This window comes from Panthera uncia (assembly GCF_023721935.1).
Source record: "Panthera uncia isolate 11264 chromosome D3 unlocalized genomic scaffold, Puncia_PCG_1.0 HiC_scaffold_8, whole genome shotgun sequence".
In the NCBI taxonomy this organism is placed as follows: Eukaryota; Metazoa; Chordata; class Mammalia; order Carnivora; family Felidae; genus Panthera; species Panthera uncia.
In genome coordinates this window covers 64,303,844-64,323,316 of record NW_026057586.1, presented here as the reverse complement: position 1 = coordinate 64,323,316, position 19,473 = coordinate 64,303,844, and the positions used below count along the sequence as shown (strand labels likewise).

The following is a 19,473-nucleotide window of genomic DNA, read 5'->3' as shown; positions in this document are numbered from 1 at the left end:
GGATTTTGGGAAACACTGATTTAAGGTTTCTAGAACATCAAGCTACACCCAGAAGTGGATGTTTTGTCCTGCTGTAGAGGATTAGAATGGGGAGCAGGAAAGCAAAGGCTTTCATGGAGCAGAGTTAGGAGGTTCTGGGTTTTCCTAGTTTGATACATGGGTACAGATGGAAAAAGTTTAGGATTTGTACACACTGGTGTGCCTGTCTGCCTTTCTATGACCTGGGGTTACCAGGAGGAAGAACAGCAGAAGGTAGTGCCCAAAGGAAGGGCTAACAGTCCTAGGGCCTATGGTCACACTTTCTGGTTAGCAGAATGAATGCAAGCAGGCATGAGGGCTCTCAGACTAGGTTGGAATATAATTCACCATGAACTCCTTGAGGAAAGGTGTTCAGTGATGGTGTCTGACCCAGGTATTCTGTCATGTCCAAAGATATCTATTGCAACATTATAATAGAGCACATTTACCCAACTGCCTCAAAAAAGAAGTATTGAGGAAATAAGCTATTGATTTTGTAGCCCCTAATTAATATCTATGGAGACTGAAGTACTATAGAAAAATAGTTCACATGGAGTGTTATTTGGAAAAAGCAGGATATGAAGTTGTATTAAAGTATAAAGACACTTAGAAGGCTGTTGGAACACCTGGGTGGCTCAGTCATTAAGCATCTGACTTCACTCAGATCATGATCTCACATTTCATGGGTTTGGGCCCTGCATCAGCCTCCCTGCTGATAGTGTGGATCCTGTTTGGGATAGTCTGTCTGTCTCTCTCTCTCAAAATAGGTAAACTTAAAGAAATGAAGGCTGTTGCAAAATAAATAAATAAATAAATAAATAAATAAATAAATAAAAAGGTATTATATTTAATTGTATACCAATAAATTAGATAACTTAAATGAAATGGAAAAATTCCTAGAAAGACATGAACTACCAAAGCTGGCACAAGAAGAAATAGACAATTTGAATAGACCTATAACAAGAGTTTGAATTAGTAAACAACAACCCACAAAGAAAAGCCTAGACCCCAATGGCTTTATTTCTTTATTCTGCCAATCAATTAAAGAATTAATACCAATTCTTCATAAACTCTCTCAAAAAATAGGAGAGGGGTACCTGCCTGGCTCAGTCAATGGAGCATTTGACTTAGGATTGTAGGTTCGAGCCCAAACTGAGTATAGAGATTACTTAAAAATAAAATCTTTTTTAAAAAAATAGGAGAGAACATTTCCCAACTTATGCTAGGAGGCCAATCATCAGGATACCAAAAACAGACAAAGATATCACAGAAAAGAAAAATACAAACCAATATTTCTTACGACTGTGGACACAAATCCTCAAAAATACAGCCATATATACACATACATGCATATATACATATATGTATATATGCATGTATGCGTATATATATTTGGCTCAACATATAGAAATCAATTGATACAGTATACTATATCAATAGAATAAAAACAGATACCACATGATTAAATCTAGCACCCATTCATGACCTAAACAAATAAGAGCAAGCTAGGAATAGACTAACTCCATCAACATCATAAAAGGACATCTTTGAAAACCCCATACAACTAACATCATACTTAATGGAAAAGACTGGAGGCTTTCTTCCTAAGGAAAATGAACAGGAACAAGACATTGTACTAGAGTTTCTAGGCTAAATGACTTCAAGATTGGAAGGTACAGGATCAATCTATAAAAATCAGTTGTATTTCTCTACACTTGTAAAGAACAATCAAAAAATGAAGTTAAGACAATAATTACAATAGCACAGAAAAGAATTAAATGTTTATGAGTAAATTTAACAAAAATACAGTATAACGCTTATATTTTGGATGATACAACTCATTGTTGTACCAAAGACCTAAACAAATGGAAAGACATTCCATTGGATGTCTTAATATTGTTAACATGGTAGTAGTACCGAAATTGATCTACAGATTCAGTGCAATCCCTTTCAGAATTCTAGCTGGCTTAGAAATTAACACTCTGATCCCAAAGTTCATGTGGAAACTCAAAGGCCCCAGAATAGCCCAAACAGTCCTGAGGGAAAAAAAGCAAAATTGGAGGACTCACACTTCCTGAGTTCAAACCTTAATGCAGAGCAATAGTAATCATGATAGTGTGGTACTAGCTCAAGGACAAACCTATAGGTCAAAAGAATAGAACTGAGATTCTGGAAATAACTCACATTTCTGTGATCAGTTGATTTTTAACAAGGGCACCAAGACCATTCAATGGATGGAGAAAGAGGAGTCTTTTTTTTTTTAAGTTTGTTTATTTTGAGAAAAAGTGGGGGAGAGAAGGGGAGAGAGAGAATCCCAAGCAGGCTCTGCACTATCAGTGCAGAGCCTGATGTGGGGCTCAAATTCACAAATTGTGAGATTAGGACCCGAGCCCAATTTAAGAGTCAGATGTGTAACCAACTGAGGCACCCAGGTGCTCCTGAAAGAACAGTCTTATCAACAAATGTTACTGGGACAGCAGGATATCCACATGCAAAAAAATAAAGTTGGGTCCTTACTTCACACTGCATACAAAAATTAACTCAAAATAGATGAAAGAAATAAATGTAATAGCCAAACTACAGAACTCTTGTGACTTTGGATTTGCTAATGGACTTTTGGAGATGAAAGCAAAATCACAAGCAAAGAAGAAATAGGTAAATTGTATTTCATTAAAATTTACCACTTGTGCTTCAAAGGACACTATCAAGATGGTGGGGAAAAAACTAGAACTGGGAAAAATATTTGCTAATCATATTTCTAATAAAGGACTTATTTCTAGAATACAAGTATTCTTACAACTCATGCAACTCAGTAATAGATTAATGACACAATTTTTAAATGGGCCAAGGATTTAAATAGCTGTTTTTAAATATGATATACAAATACCCATTAAGCAAGTGAAAAAATACTCAACATTATTAGCCATTGGGGAAATACAAGTAGAACCACAAGATTCCACTCCACACTACTAGGGAATCAAAAGATAGATAATAAGTATTGGCATCAATGTGAAGAAATTGGGACTTTCGTACACTGCTGTCGGGTATATAGAATGGTAGACACTTTGGAAAACAGTCTGGCAGTTCCTTAAAAAATTAAACATAGGCATAACATTTGACGGTCCTCAGTAAATACCCAAGAAAAATGAAAACCTGCCTACGCAAATAACATTTATTTGAGCGTTAATATGAATGTTCAAATAGCCATTTGACAAAGGAACTTTTTTTAAATGTTTTGAGAGAGAGAGAGAGCATGAGTGGAAGAGGGACAGAGAGAGCAGGAGACAGGATCTGAAGCAAGCTCCAGGCTCCTAGCTGTCAGCACAGAGCCTGATGCGGGACTCGTACTCATGAACCATGAGATCGTGAGCTGAGCCGAAGTCGGATGTTTAACCAACCAAGCCACCCAGGGGCCCCGACAAGAATTTCAGTCTTCAGTAAATATCCAAGAAAAATGAAAACATGCCTATGCAAATAACGTTTATTGAATGTCTTTATGAATGTTCCTATCAGCATTATACACAGTAGCCAAAAACTTTAAACCAACCAAATGTTCGTTAACGGAAGCAAGGTGTGGTTATTCATATAATGAAGTACTATTCAGTCATAAAAAAGGAGTCAAGTACCAATACATTCTACAGCATGGATGAACCTTGAAAACATGTGAAGTGAAAGAAACCAATGCTGGATGTCACATATTCTGTGATTCCATTTATAGGAAGTGTCCAGAATGGGGACATCTCTGGAAATGGAAATAGATTAGATCATCCCATCAGGGGAGATCTATGAAAACAGAAAATGGACTAGAATGGGAGAATTGGGGGGTGGTAACAGATACAGAGTTTATTTTTGAGATGATGAAAATACTCTGAAATTGCTATTGCGACTGTTGCACAACTTTGTGAAGACACCAAGAACTGTTGAATGGTATATTTTAAGTTCATCAATTGTGTGGTATGTGGGTTACATCTCAGTAAAGCTATTAACCAAAAATAAACACATTACACACATACATATACACAGATTAAAATGGAGAAGTGCAAGAAAATGCATGAGACACTTTCTGTGTCAGCAGCACCTAGGACTTGGAAGTGGCTTTTTTTTCATAGGCTTTTGTTTTGAAACTTTAAAACCTTGAGCGACATGGAAAAATAGTCCATTGAACATCTTTGTACCCTTCACCTAGATTCACCAGGTTTTGTCATGTTTGTCAGTTTTGATTTTACTTTTACTCTACAACACATATGATAAACACATGACACTTCTTCCTATGAGAGGCACTTCCTAAGCAAGGATGCTGTTCTACATAATCACATTCCATTATCACACTCCACTGGGTACTTAGTCCTATACTTTAAAGCTTTTTAACAATTTTTTGTGAAGTAGTGTCCATTGTTTAGAGTTCACTCTTTGTGTTGTATAGTTGTATGTGTTTTGACAAATGCATAATGTCATGTATCCAGCATTATAATCATGCACACTAATTTCCTCTCCCTAAATATCCCTTGTACTGTAGCTATTCATTGATCCCTTCCTCCTCCCTGAACATCTGACAATCACTGGCCTTTTTACTGTCTCCATAGTTTTGCCTTTTCTAGAACGTCATATAATTGGAATCATACTGTATGTAGCCTTTTCTAATGGGCATCTTTCACTTAGCATTATCTATTTAATGTTCTTACATGCATTTTCATGGTTTGATAGCTCATTTCTTTTTTTTACCAAATAATATTCCATTGTATGGATGTACCACAGTTTGTATATATCACAGTTTATCCATTCCCCCATTGAAGGACATCTTGGTAGTTTCCATTTCGGGGAGTTATGTATAAACAATATATAAGGCTGCCATGAACATTCATGTGGAGGTTTTTGTGTGAATAAATGTTTTCAACTCGGGCAAATACCTAGGAGTGCCATTGCTGGGCCATGCCATAAGACTAACTAGGTTTAGCTTTAAAGAAACTCCCAGGCTATATTTCACAATGACTGCATTCCCACCAACAGTGATTGAGTTGTTTTGATCACATCCTTGCTCAGCATTTGTTATTAGTTTTTTAGATTTTAACCATTTTAATAATCATTGAGTGATCTCTTATTTTTTTAATTTTCAATTCCCTGATTTTCACTTCTAATGTTGACCATCTTTTCATATGCTTATTAGCCATCTGGATCTTCTTTGGTGAGGTGCCCCTTTAGATCTTTTGTTTATTTTTTAGATTGGGTTGCTTGTTTTCTTACTGTTCTACAAATTCTTTGTATATTTTGGATACAGGTCCTTACTCAGATAATGTGATTTGTAAATATTTTTTCCCAGTCTGTGGCTTATCCTTTCATTCTTTTAACAATGTCTTTCTCAGAGCGTAATTTTCTAATGTTAAAGAAGTCCAACCTGGGGCGCCTGGGTGGCGCAGTCGGTTAAGCGTCCGACTTCAGCCAGGTCACGATCTCGCGGTCCGTGAGTTCGAGCCCCGCGTCAGGCTCTGGGCTGATGGCTCGGAGCCTGGAGCCTGTTTCCGATTCTGTGTCTCCCTCTCTCTCTGCCCCTCCCCCATTCATGCTCTGTCTCTCTCTGTCCCAAAAAAAAATAAAAAACGTTGAAAAAAAAAAAATTAAAAAAAAAAAAAAAAAAAGAAGTCCAACCTAACCAAATTTTTTGTCATGGATCATGCTTTCAGTATCATATCAAAAACTCATTGCCACTGTAGTCAATAGTATTGTAGTAATTTGTGTGGTGACAGATGGTAACTACACTTACCCTGGTGAGCTCTTTGTAATGTAAAACCAAGCTCATCTAGACTTCCTACTGTGTTTTTTTCTAAGTTCTCATTTTATAGTTTTGCATTTTCCACATAGATCTGTGATCCATTTTGAATTAATGTTTGTGGAAGATGTAAGGTATGTGTCTAGATTCAGTTTTTGCATGTGATTGTCCAGTTGTTCCAGCATTATTTGTTGAAAAGACTATCTTTTCTATGCCTTTGCCTTAATCAAAGATGAGTTGACTATATTTGTATGGATCTATTTCTAGGTCTTTTGCCTTTCCATATAAACTTTAGAACCAGTTTGTCAATACATACAAAATAATTTCCTGGGATTTTTATTAGGATTCCATTTAATCTCTAGATCAAGTTATGAAAAATTGACATCTTAACAATATTGAGTCCCTTATCCATGAACATAGAATATCTCCATTTTTTAGTTCTTTGATTTCTTTCATCAGTTTTATAGTTTTCCTCATTTAGAATTTAGATATATTTTGTTAGATTTATATCTAATTACTTCATTTTTGATGCTAATGTAAATAGTATTGTAATTACAATTTCAAATACCAGTTGTTCATTACTGCCATGGACTTTTGTATGTTAACTTTGTATCCTGAAGCCTTGCTATAATTGCTTATTCTGTTTTTGTTGTTTTTGATTCTTGGAGATTTTCTACAAAGACAATTATGTCATCTGCAAATAAAGACAGCTTTATTTCTCCTTCCCAATCTGTATGCCTTTTATTTCTCTGTCTTACCTTACTGCATTAGCTAGGACTTTTACTACAATATTAGAACTAATGAGAGGGGACATCCTTACTGCCTTATGAGAAAGCATCTAGTGTCTCACCATCAAGTATGATGTTAGCTGTAAGTTTTTTTGTGGATATTCTTTATCAGATTGAGGAAGTTCTCTAATCCTGGTTTGCTAAGAATTTGGTTGGGTTTCGTTTTTGGGTTTTGTTTGTTTGTTTGTTTGTTTGTTTTAATGTTTATTTTTGAGAGAGAAAGAGAGAGCACGAGTTGGGGAGAGACAGAGAGAGACAGAGACACAGAATCCAAAGTAGGCTCCAGGCTCTGAGCTGTCAGCACTGAGCCACCCAGGCGCCCCTACGAGTTTTTTTTGTCATGACTGGATGTTGGGTTTTGTCAAATGCCTTTTCTGCATCTATTGATATGATCATAAGATTTTTCTTCAGCTTTGTTGGGCGTGATGGATTACATTAATCACTTTGGAAGGCAGCTATGCTCACCACTATACCACCAATGCTACATTAATCACTTTGAATGTTAAGCTAGTATGCATTTCTGCAGTAAATTCCATTTGGTCATTGTATGTAATTCTTATACATTGTTGGATTCAATATGCCAATATTTTGTTGAAGATTTTTACATCTATGTTCATGAGCGATACTGGCCTATAGTGTTGTTTTTTTTTCTTGTAATATCAGTATCTGATTTTTTATTTGGGTAATATTTGCCTCATGAGTGTTAGGATATACCTCCCTTTCTTCTCTTTTCTAGAATATATTGTAGAGAATTGGTATAATTTTTTCCTTAAATGTTTGGTAGAATTCACCAATAAGACTGTGTGGACCTGGTACTTTTTTTTCTTGGAAAGTTATTAATTGTTGAGTCAATTTCTTTAATAGGCCTGTTCAGATTAGTTCTTTTTCCTTGTGTGAGTTTTAGTGGATTTTTTTTTTTTTCAAGAAACTGGCCCATTTCATCCAAGTTATCCAATCTGTGGGTTTATTCATAATATTCCTTTATGTTCCTTTTATTGTCCAGGGGATCAGTAGTGAAGGCCCCTTTGCATTTCTGACATTAGTGATTTGTGTCTTTTCCCTTTTTTTCTTAGCCTAGCTACAAGTTTATTAATTTTATTGCTCTTTTCAAAGAATCAGTTATTTATTTCATTGATTTTCCTCTGTTGTTTTCCTGTCTTTAATTTCATGGGTTTCTCTTCTAGTTTTTATTATTTATTTTTTCTATTTGCTTTATATTATCTTGCTTATTATTGCCTTAATATATTATTATATTGCTACTTATTATTTATTTGCTTCTGCTTGTTCGTCTTTTTCTAGTTCCTAAAGGTAAAGTTTAGATTTTTTATATCAGGTCTTTCTTCTTTTCTAAAATATGCATTCTCTGCTACAAATTTCCTTCTAAGCACTGCTTTGACTGTGTTCCACAAATTTTGATAAATTGCACTTTTTCATTTAATTAAATGTTTTTACATTTCTCTTGAGACTTTGACCCATATATTGTTTAGAAGTCTGTGGTTTAATCTCTTGGGATTTTCTGGTATCTTTCTGTTATTATTGTCTAGGTTAATTCTGTTGTGGACTTGAAGCATACTTTGTATGATTTTTATTCTTTTAAATTTGTTGAGACCCTTGGGTGGCTTAGTCAGTTGAGCAACTGACTTCGGCTCAGGTCATGATCTCACAGTTTGTGAGTTCAAGCCCCCCATCAGGCTGTGTGCTGGCAGCTCAGAGCCTGGAGCCTGCTTCAGATTCTGTGTCTCCCTCTCTCTCTGCCCCTCCTCTGCTCACGCTCTCTCTCTGTCTCTCAAAAATAAATACGTGTTTAAAAAAATGTATGTATTTTTTAAGTATGTTTTATGAACCAGAATGTGGTCTACCTTACTGAATATTCTTTGTGATCTGGAGAAGAATGTGTATATTATTGTTGAATGAAGTATTTTATAAATATCAGCTAAATTCAAATGATAGTACTTTTCATTTAATTATTTCCTTATTGATTTTCTGTCTCCTGGATCTTTCAATTACTGATAGAGGTAGAGTGAAATCTCCACTTGTAATTGTGGATTTGTCTACTTCTCCTTGCAGTTCTATCAGTTTTTGCCACATGTATTTTGACACTCTCTTGTTAGGCATGTATACAGTTAGGACCCTTTTATCATTATGTAATGCTCCTCTTTATCCTTAATAATTTTCCTTAGTCTGGTGTCTACTTTGTCTGAAATTAATATAGCTACTCCAGTTTTATTTTAAGTAGAGTTAGAATGGCATACGGGTATATGTTGGAGATGTTGCAGGTTCCAGACCACCACAATAAAGCAAATATTGTAGTGAAGCAAGCTAAATGAATATTTTGGTTTCCTAGTACATGTAAAAGTTGCTTATACTCTATGGTAGTCTAGTAAGTGTTCAATAATAGCATTATATCTAAGAAAGCAATGTACATACCTTAAGGGAAAAAATACTTCATTGCTAAAAAATGCTAACCATCATCTCTGCTTTCAGCAAGTCATAATCTTTTTGCTGGGGGAGGGTCTGCCTCAGTGTTAATGGCTACTGACTGATCAGGGTGGTGATTGCTGAAGGCTGAGGTGGCTGTGGAAATTTCTTTAAATAAGACAATGAAATTTGCTACATCGATTGACTCTTCCTCTTATGAACAATCTCTCTAGCATATGATGCTATTTGATAGCATTTTACACGCAGCAGAACTTCTTTCAAAATTGGAGTCCATCTTCTCAAAGCCTGCTACTATTTGATCAACTGAGTTTATGTCATATTCTAAATCCTTTGTTGTCATTTCAACAGTCTTCGCAGCATCTTCAGTTCTAGATTCCATCTCAAGAAATCACTTTCTCAGGGTGCCTGGGTGGCTCAGTCAGTTGAGCATCTGACATCGGCCCAGGTCATGATTTCGTGCCTCATGAGTTTGAGCCCCACATCAGGCTTGCTGCTGTCAGCACAGAACTCGCTTCAGATCCTCTCTCCCCTTCTATCTGTCCTTCCCCCACTTGGGCTCTCTTTGTCTCTCTCAAAAATAAATAAACATAAAAAAAATCACTTTCTCTGCTAAACCATGAGAAGTAACTGCTCATCCATTCAGGCTTGATCCTGAGATAGTAGCAACTCAGTCACATCTTCAGGCTCCACTTCTCCTTCTAGATCTCTTGCCATTTCAACCACATCTGCAGTTACTTCTTCCAATAAAGTCTTGAACCCCTGAAAGTTATCCATGAGAATTGGAATTTACTTATTCCAAACTCCTGTTTATGTTGCTATTTTGACCTCTTCCCATGAATCTTGAATGTTCTTAATGGCATCTAGATGATGAAGGTTTTCCATTTACCTTGTCCATATCCATCACAGGAATCACTGTCTATGGCAGCTATAGCCTTAGAAAATGTATTTCCTTAATAATTAAGACTTGAAAGTCAAAACTACCTTTTGATCTATGGCCTGCAGAACAGATGGGCTAGCAAGCATGAAAACAACATTAATTTCATATATCTCTATCAGAGTTCCTGGGTGACTAGGTGTATTGTCAGTGAACCAGTAATATTTTTAAAGGAATCTTTCTATCTGAGCAGTAGGTCACAACAGTAAGCTTAAAATATGTAGTAAGCCATGTTGTAAACAGATACGCTCTCTCTAGACTTTGTTCTGTTTATAGGATATAGGCAGAGTAGATGTAGCATAATTCTTAAGGCCCTAGGATTTTTGGAATGGTAAGTGAAGATTGACTTCTACTTAAAGTCACCAGCTGCATTGGCCCCTAACAATAGAGTCAGCCTGTCCTTTGAAGCCAGGCATTGGCTTCTCCTGTCTAGCTATGGAAGTCCTAGATAGGGATGCCTGAGTGGCTCAGTGGGTTGGATGTCTGGCTCTTGATTTTGGCTCAGGTCATGATCTCATGGTTTGTGGGAGAATTGAGCCCTGCATCAGGCTGAAAGCACAGAGTCAGCTTGGGAGTGTCTCTCTCTCTCTCTCTCTCTCTATCTATCTATCTATCTATCTCTATCTCTGTCTCACCCTCTCTCTCTCTCTCTCTCAAGATAAATAAAAAAAAAATTTTTTTTAAGTCCTAGAGGTGGTTGGGTGGCTCAGTCAGTTAAGCATCCGACTCTTGATTTCAGCTCAGATTGTTATCTCACAGTTTGTGAGTTCAAGTCCCATGTCCAGCTGTGTGCTGATAGTGTGGAGCCTTCTTGGGGTGCTCTCTCTCTCCCTCTCTCAAAATAAATAAGCTTTAAAAAAGTGTAAAAGTCCTAGATAGCATCTACTTTCAATACAAGGCTGTTTCCTGTATATTGAAAATCTGTTGTTTGATGCACCTTTGCTAATTATCTTAGCTAGATCTTCTGGATAACTATCTGCAGATTCTACATTAGCACTTGAAGCTTTGCCTTGCCTTTTTAGTTATGAAACTAGCTCCTTTCCTTAAATTCATGAACTAACCTCTGCTAGCTTCAAACTAGTTATTCTACGCTTATTATACCTGAGCCCTGTCTAATTGGTGGTGAGATTTGGGGGAGGAGACACATTCTCTTATCTTGTGATTAAATCTTTTGTTTTTTGGACCAGAGACCCTGGGCTATGACCTTCAGATGAGTTCCTTAGCCTGTGTGTGTGTGTGTGTGTGTGTGTGTGTGTGTGTGTAAGGCTACTCTGTAGTTGGTTAATTGCCCTGCCCACAAGTTATATAGGACTCTAGTAAAGTAGTTCCTCTTAAAGGCAGGCTTTTGTTAAGGAGAAAGGAACTCTGGGTGTGTTTCAACTGGTTTTCTTCCCCCTCTGCCAGCCCAAAGCACACAGGGGATTTTTCCATCGCTGATCTTCACCCATGAGAGCCTGTTGGAGCTCTTGGAAGTAAAGTTAACATAAGTGTGGGTACCCTCCTGCCACTGGACCCCCCAAGAGTTTTAACTCACAAGCCAGCCCACACTGAACCTCTAGCAGTGTACCAGTTATTTTAAGTCTTCCTACCAGTTAGGGCTCCAGGGGCTTTGGCTGTGGGTGAGCTATAGCTTTATGTCTTCACCTGGTGTCTCCAGTTTTCAGGGTGGCAGTTTGCCTTGTGACCTTACTTCTCTGATGAATCTAAGAAGAGTTGTTGATTTTCAGTTTTTCAGCTTTCCTTTTACTTTGAAGATGAGAGAGACAACTTCCAACCCCTTTGCATGTTGGAGCAGAAACCAGAAGTCCTTTCTTACAATTTTTATTTATTAACTTCTGGCGATGAGTATGGATTTTATTCATCATTATAAATGTAATAGACACATGGAGAAAGCCATGGATGTCTATGTTTGCGCAGGTTGAAAGAGCAGAACCTTGTGAAAGACCTGAGGCCCCGGGACCTCCTGGAGAGCAGCAGTGACAGCGACGAAAAAGTCCCTGTGGCCAAGCCCTCCTCGCTGTCCAAGCGAAAACTGGAGCTTGAGGTGGAAACAGTGGAGAAGAAGAAGAAAGGGAGACCTCGGAAGGAGTCTCGGCTCATGCCTGTGTCTCTGTCTGTCCAGGTGAGGCCATCGGGCTCATGCTGCCTCCCCCAGCCTACCTCATAACCTCAGTGCTGGAGTCCCCATGTGCCCAAGTGGGATAAGAGAGGCTGTGCATGCCACAGTGTGCCTTATCAGTTGGGAATAGTTGGCAAGACATGCGTACCCCCAGAGGTAGTATGGAGGCCATGCTGCCCCACACCTGGCACTCAACCCACTCCAAGTCCTTGAGCAGTGCCCTGAGGTCAGCTATTCATCTGGAAAGTGAGAGTCTTTAGAGCATTCATCTGCGCTTTCACCCTCACAGAGTGGGTGGAAATGCCTGGGGAACCAGCCTGGTGTCACCTGTGGGTGACTCACCTTTACCTGACATTGCCCTACAGTGCTGGGGTGGGGCTCAGGGACATTTCTGCTCTTCCAGTCCCCAGCTGCCCTGACCGCAGAGAAGGACACCGTGTGTTTGTCTGTACCAGCACCTGCACTGAAGCTGCCCATGCCAGGCCCCCAGAGAGCATTTACCCTCCAGGTGAGTAGGTTTCCTGTCTCCCCCAACAAGCGTGCACATTCTCTCCACTCTCCCCCTGTGTAAACCCTCAATTGTCACTGACTTAGGGCTGCGTTCCAGGGGCTCTCCATCTCTTTCTGGGGGAAGTTGTAGCTGATCAGGGCCCATTACTAGCCTCTCCCCCAAGGGCCCCCTTGCTGCCCGCCCACGCACATGCACATTTCTCTTCTCTGTGCTTCGCTCTTCCAGTCCTGCTGCCATCTTCTGGATGGCCAGCTCCTTCAAGACTTGTCTCAGTTGTTCCTTTTGGTAGCCTCCTTCAGCTTCACATTCAGCCTTTGGTAACCTCAGACTTGATATAGTTGGACTGCATCATAATGGCCTGTCTCCCAACCAGCTCACTGGCCCTGTCCTCTTCCTAGGACCCAGCAGAGTCATCATCAGAGCTGTTTGAGCTCTTGGAGTAGAAGCTTATGACCATGTGCTTGTTCAAAGCACAGCTCTAGAGCAAAGAATCCTTTATACCCAGAGCTCTTCCATTCACTCAGTCTAGCACCTGACCTTGGACGTGCCATAGGTTTATGCCTCTTGTTCCTCAGCTCAGATGCACATCCTTGGGAAACCTTCTAGGGCCCCGCATACAGGTCACTTTCTACTGAGCATACACTGCCCCACCCAAGCTGGTCCTCATGGGATACCAGAGGTGTCAGCCCTTCCCACCACAAGGCTTTCTGGGCCTAAAGGTAGGGACCTACGTGGTTTGTTCTTGTTGTTGATGTACTCGGAGACAGGGCACACAAACCCTTTTCCAAACTCTAGCTGCCCACCCTGTAACCCAGGGGCTTTACCACTGAGTGCCGCTTAGGGCTGTTCTTGGTTTCTGGGGATCTATGAAGGGACCCGTCTCCCAGCAGCATCCAGCCCTCTGCCCCACCTCACCCACTTGTTTGGCCATATGAGTGCAAACCGTTCAGCTGTTCTCCCTTGGTTTTCCATATGGGCTATCTGTCCATCAGCTCCCTAGGCATGAGAGAGGAGGCTGAGCCAGCTCCCAGCCCTCTCCCTTCTCTGGGGGCCACACATCTGGACCTCCGTCCTACTTGTCCCACCCCATTACTACATACGCCACCACCGTCCTGTTGGCTAGCCAGCTCTGTCTACTTCTCTGTGTCTTTTTCCTGCTGCGGGGTCTCTGAACATCTCATCTGTCACATGACCCAAGTCTCAGTGGGCCCACCATCACCTGAAAAGACATTTTGTTTGTTTTCTTCCATCCAGGTGAGCTCCGATCCCTCTATGTACATTGAAGTGGAGAATGAAGTGACTGCTGTGGGGGGCGTGAAGCTAAGTCGTTTGAAGTGTAACCGGGAAGGGAAGGAGTGGGAGACGGTGCTCACCAGCCGGATCCTCACTGCTGCTGGCAGTTGGTAAGGGTGAGGGTCTTCGCCCAGCCCAGCCTTTAATGTCAATCAAGTACCACGTGCTATGCTGTGTGGCACTGTTACTGTCTGAGGCATGGTGCATTGCCCTACGTGCTAGCTCTCACAGAGGCCTGTACCATGCCTTGCCCTGGGCTTAGGACGTGTATCTGTCATCTCAGTCCCCACAAGACCTAATAAAGCCGGCATCATTATCACCATGTTACAGGTGGGGAAACTGTCTTAGAGGGTCACCCAAGGCAGGATTTCAACCCAAATGTTGTGATTCCCTTATCTGGTCAGGTTCCAGGCTGAGCTCTGCCTGGCTCTCTCTGACGTGGAATGGTTCCTTCTCTGGACCCCAGATTTTCATCCAGGGAGAACAGGGTGGATTTCTGATTGTCCTGTGAGTCCCCAGCCCAGCCCTGTCCATATTCTGTATGAGGGGAGACCTTAATTCAGTGGTTAGTCATCCAGTGTCTTCCCATGGGCTTCCAGGACACAATCCCCTGGAGCTGTTTTTACATGTGCTTGATCTGAAAAGAGGACCAGTGTTTTCCTCAGGTGTCTGTTGAATTATAGGATCTGCCGTCAGGACCATGTATTTGGTACTATTATAAGGATTTTGCAAAGATAATTGGCTTAGATACAGTCATTTTAACTAGATCCTTAATTAGTTATCATGAGACTGCATGTAAAATGCTTTCATAGTGCCTACAAGTACTCGGCCTTCCATCTTAGGTCACGGTTCCCATGGGCTCTGAGCGGGTGCATGATGTTGCACCTAGAAGGAACCATCATTCTGTACCTCCTTTTCATTCTCTGCCAAGATGAGTAGACTGAGCTTCTCAATCCCAGGCACCCATGAATGACTAAGAGGCCTGTGTGGTAGATACTGCTGTGGGCTCCCCCTGGATCAACATTAGTCTGAGCTCAGAAAAGCTCAAGCAGCCGCTGAAGGGAAAGAGAACACATTCTCTTTAATCAGGTCTCATTTAGGCTAGGCTCCCATGAGCCCCGCTACCCTGATCCTTGTGGCAAGCCCTTGCTCCACCTCTCCCTCTGCTGCTTCTGCTCAAAGGAAGGTCACAGCAAGTATAGGTGGGCACAGAAAGAGGAAACGTTCTGCATTTCAAGTCTGCTGCCTCTGCCACAGCTCCCTGTCATCATGACACCTGTCCCTTCTCTACCTTTTCAGTGACGTGGTATGTGTTGCCTGTGAAAAGAGGATGCTGTCAGTGTTCTCCGCCTGTGGTCGCCGTCTCCTCCCTCCCATCCTCCTGCCGTCCCCAATCTCCACTTTGCACTGCACGGGTTCCTACGTCATGGCACTCACGGCTGCAGCCACATTATCTGTCTGGTGAGAGGCAGGCCCAGGGTGGGATGGGCTCCAAGCAGGATAGGGCTGTGCAGATCCCCTCTCACTGCAGGGACAAAGAAGGAAGCAAAGGAGGCCACTCAGCAGAACAGTCCTCGGACCCTGTAGGTCTGGGGGTCTTAATGCCTGAGGGGCCCTAAGCAGTCATACACTGCTTGTGATAGCCATCCCGTGTTGGGGGAGGGAGGATGTGCAAGGAAGTGGGGCAGGCTGCCTACCCCTGCCACCATCCTTAAAGGAGCAAACCTCATGACAAATCATATGCCTGATTGCCTGTGCCAGGGTCCAGAAATGGGATCTCAGCTGCCAGAGCCTGGCCACGCTTCTCCCAGAGTTGGCATGGTGTTGGTGGCAGACCCCGCAGCTCTGTTGCCTAAGCCCTCAGCTGTAGACTTGTACAGAGGTAGTGTAGTGACACATGGGGAGTGGAAGCCACTTGTGGCACAGAGCCCCTGCCTGGGGAAGCAAGGGCTGGCTCTATACCAGGAACCGTAGAGTGGGGTCTGACCACCAAGGCACACTCTGATGTATTTACTCCAACTGGAGAGTAAGCTGTTCCCTGTCTCTCTCCTAGGGATGTTCACAGACAGGTAGTTGTGGTGAAAGAAGAATCGCTACACTCCATCTTGGCAGGTAACCTCAGCAGTGGACCACCCCTTGTTCCCAGGGGGTGGGGAGGGGGTGGGGAGGGGGTGGGGAGGGATGCCAGGGCTAGGCAGCTTCAGTTCCTGACATGAACCAGGCTCTGGGCCCAGCCTGAGGCATTCAGTGTTGGAGAAGATGCATTCTCTCCCGGGGCACATTTGAATGGGTCTCTGAGAGGTGACAAATAGCCTAGTGGGTGGCAGTGAGACCAGCATGCACAGAAGAGCAGCAGCTGCGTAGTTGCTGAGTCAGTGTGAAGGCACGTGTTGCTGGGACAATGGGAGCCGTGGTTTATGTTTCTCCTTAGGTCATATGCAGGCACCTGCTGATCAGAACACACCCAGAACCCATTCTTGTACTGTCTCCCTAGGAAGTGACATGACAGTGTCACAGATCTTGCTGACACAGCATGGAATCCCAGTGATGAACCTGTCTGATGGGAAGGCATACTGCTTTAATCCATCACTTTCTACATGGTAAGTAAGCCAGCCCCTAGCCCTGCCCTTCTGGGAGAGTGTCCGTCTGAGCTGGAATAGACTTCTGGTCCTGGCAGTCAGGCCTTCCTGCCCTGGCTTCTCCTCACAGTAAAGCCCTGTGGTTCGGGCAACAGTGACAGCCCTGCTGGGCTCTATCTGCTTTATACAAGGAAAGAGAGAGCTTAAACCCACCAATAATGCCCCACTGTCCCTGGGCAGAGGTGCTTTCCTTCTGCATTATTCTCTGATGTCACTTTGGAATGGGCATTTGAAAATTAAAAATTTTTGTAAATTAAGAAAATTGGTTGTCAATACACATGTCCAGCCTGGCGTCCTTAGCATTGTCAGCATAGGTGAGTGGGCTTCACAACAACATTGCCACCACTCATCAATTTTTGTAGCTTAGCAAGAGCCAAGTAGCGCTTCCGCTGACTTTGTGAATTAGTAAGTTTGCACCATCACTCACCATGTGTCATGGTCTGTCTTTCCTCGGCCCATTTTGGAGTTTAGAGCTCTTTTCTGTATTTGTCAAATCTCTATTCCTCCAAGATCTTAATCGAGACATGTGAAGCCTATACATTGTGTACCAGCCACTCTTTTCTTCTGCCTGCACCTTTGGTCCTTCATACCCAAGCCAGCTATCTGTCCTCCAGCCCTTGTCTGTCAAGAGTTGCCAGGCACAAGTTTATCCTTCCACTGAAATTTCTTTCTTGAGTTAAAAAAAAAAAAAAAAAAAAAAAAACAGGTCCCTGGCTAGCTCAGTTGGTAGAGCATGTGATCTTGAGGTTGTTAGTTCGAACCCCACATTAGGTATAGAGATCACTTAATAAATTATTTTTGGGGGCACCTGGGTGGCTCAGTCAGTTAAGCGTCCGACTTCGGCTCAGGTCATGATCTCACAGTTCGTGGGTTCGAGCCCTGTTGGGCTCTGTGCTGACAGCTCAGAGCCTGGAGCCTGCTTCAGATTTTGTGTTTCCCTCTCTCTCTGCCCCTCCTTGGCTCGCACTGTGTCTCTCTCTCTCAAAAATAAACCAAACATTTAAAAAAATTTTTTTAATAAATAAATAAAAATAAAATATTTTAAAAAAACCTCCCCATTCATAGCTCTTCCAAGTTATAAACCCTTGTATATTATATGTGATTACTGTAATTATGGAAATAGGCTTTTTCTTTAAGAAGAGAAATGTTGGCTGTGTATTTTGGAAACATTTTTACAAAGGCACCCAATTTTTTTTTTTTTTTACTTTTTTTTTAATGTTTATTTTTGAGACAGAGTATGAGCGGGGGAGGGGCAGAGAGAGAGGGAGACACAGAACCCGAAGCAGGCTCCAGGCTCTGAGCTGTCAGCACAGAGCCCAATGTGGGGCTCGAACCCGTGAACTCTGAGATCATGATTTGAGCCGAAGTCAGACACTTAACTGACTGAGCCACCCAGGCACCCCAGCACGCAACTATTTTAAAAGTGTGGGTAGAATGTTTTCTTAACAAAAATGTGAAAGGTCCAGAGAAGCTGATTGCTTGTGATGCTGTAGAAGCCCAGGAAGGCTATGGCCTGGCATTCCTGGAAGCTTCCAAGGGCTAGGCCAGGTGGGCCCCAGGCAGACAGGCATCCGATGCACACTTCACACACAGGCCTCTGTCCTCAAGTGCTGAGACCATGGAGCTCAAGTGGTCCCAGCAAGAGCCCTGTTGGTGACCTTCACCATCATCAGTTTTGCCTCATAATGAAACCTGTCCATGAGCACTCTATGGAGAGAATGCAGTGACACTCAGCCTCTGCTGGTGCTCTGACCACAGGTCATGTGGTGCTTGCTCCTTGGTGGCCTCACTGCCAGCCTTTCTGGTGGACCTCTTGGTTTTCCTGACCTCTGCTCCTACTGTTGCCTCCCCAGGAACCTGGTTTCTGACAAGCAGGACTCCCTGGCCCAGTGTGCAGACTTCAGGAGCAGCCTGCCTCCCCAGGACGCCATGTTGTGCTCCGGACCTTTAGCCATAGTCCAGGGCCGTGCCTCCACGTAGGTGACCCAATTTGCTGGGGGAGGTGGCTGGGTCACACAAGCACAGTCCCACCCAGGCCTGCGCTCTGACTGCCCATCTCCTGTGCCTGGCTACTGCTTAACACAGGCAGGCTCGAGGGTGCCAAGGATCATGGGCCCATATTAGGTAATAACACGCAGTGCTGGGTCACAAGCCCTGTCACTTCAGAGCACAGATGGTGGTCTGAGTTGCTATGTGTCATGGACATGATGATGGGCAGTATTTTGAAGGGCAGTGGGGAAATGGGCTGCTGGCCTGTCACCTCAGGGGCCTTGATAGGAGTTACAGGGTGGGATACACCCAGGATGCTAGACAGACCAGGAGGCCTGTGGCTGGGACCTGGGGATGGTTTGGCCAGTGTGGAGTCTGACACCTGCCTCTTTACTGGCTCCTCACTGGTGTCCAAGGGTGCAAGGTGGCAGCCTCCTGCCCCATGCAGTGCCCACTGCCTCATGATGCTTGCTCTGCCAATCTCTGCAGTTCAGGAAGACAGGCAGCCCGACTCTTCTCCGTGCCTCATGTAGTGCAGCAGGAGACCACCCTGGCCTACCTGGAGAATCAGGTTGCAGCGGCACTCACCCTGCAGTCCAGCCATGAGTACCGCCATTGGCTCCTCCTCTACGCTCGGTACCTTGTGAATGAAGGTGAGGTTTCTGGTGGTCCCTCCATCTTCCTGGGTCTGGCTCAATTTCTATCCCAACATGATCTTCCAGAAAGCCCATGAATCAAGGCAGAGATGCAGTGGCCTAGGACTGTCTGCACTCTCCTTCCTGCCAGTCTCCTATGTTTACCCCCAGAGGCCCTGGACTCCAACTGCCCCATCAGCAAGATGGCCCTCAGCCCCCATCTCTTAGCCTGAGCTGTAATCAAAGCAGCTCAGCAGGCATCCAACCCTATTATAGACTCTGAGACCCTGAATTGGGTAGGCCCTGAGGACCAGGAGGACTGGCAGTAGGAGGGGGTGGGGGCA

The 19,473-nt window shown here is 42.9% G+C and overlaps 1 protein-coding gene across 5 annotated transcripts in view; it reads left to right on the top strand.

Annotated features, from left to right (window-relative positions):
* Positions 1-19,473, top strand: part of LOC125914896 (protein HIRA) — a 100,911-nt gene that overhangs the window by 55,798 nt on the left and 25,640 nt on the right. For all 5 annotated transcript variants that reach the window (XM_049620560.1, XM_049620559.1, XM_049620558.1 and 2 more), the window contains 8 exons: positions 11,861-12,065; positions 12,466-12,570; positions 13,828-13,976; positions 15,166-15,327; positions 15,920-15,978; positions 16,361-16,466; positions 18,359-18,481; positions 18,984-19,147. In XM_049620560.1, the coding sequence (XP_049476517.1) occupies positions 11,861-12,065; positions 12,466-12,570; positions 13,828-13,976; positions 15,166-15,327; positions 15,920-15,978; positions 16,361-16,466; positions 18,359-18,481; positions 18,984-19,147 (1,073 nt within the window). The remainder of the gene's footprint in view (positions 1-11,860; positions 12,066-12,465; positions 12,571-13,827; positions 13,977-15,165; positions 15,328-15,919; positions 15,979-16,360; positions 16,467-18,358; positions 18,482-18,983; positions 19,148-19,473) is intronic.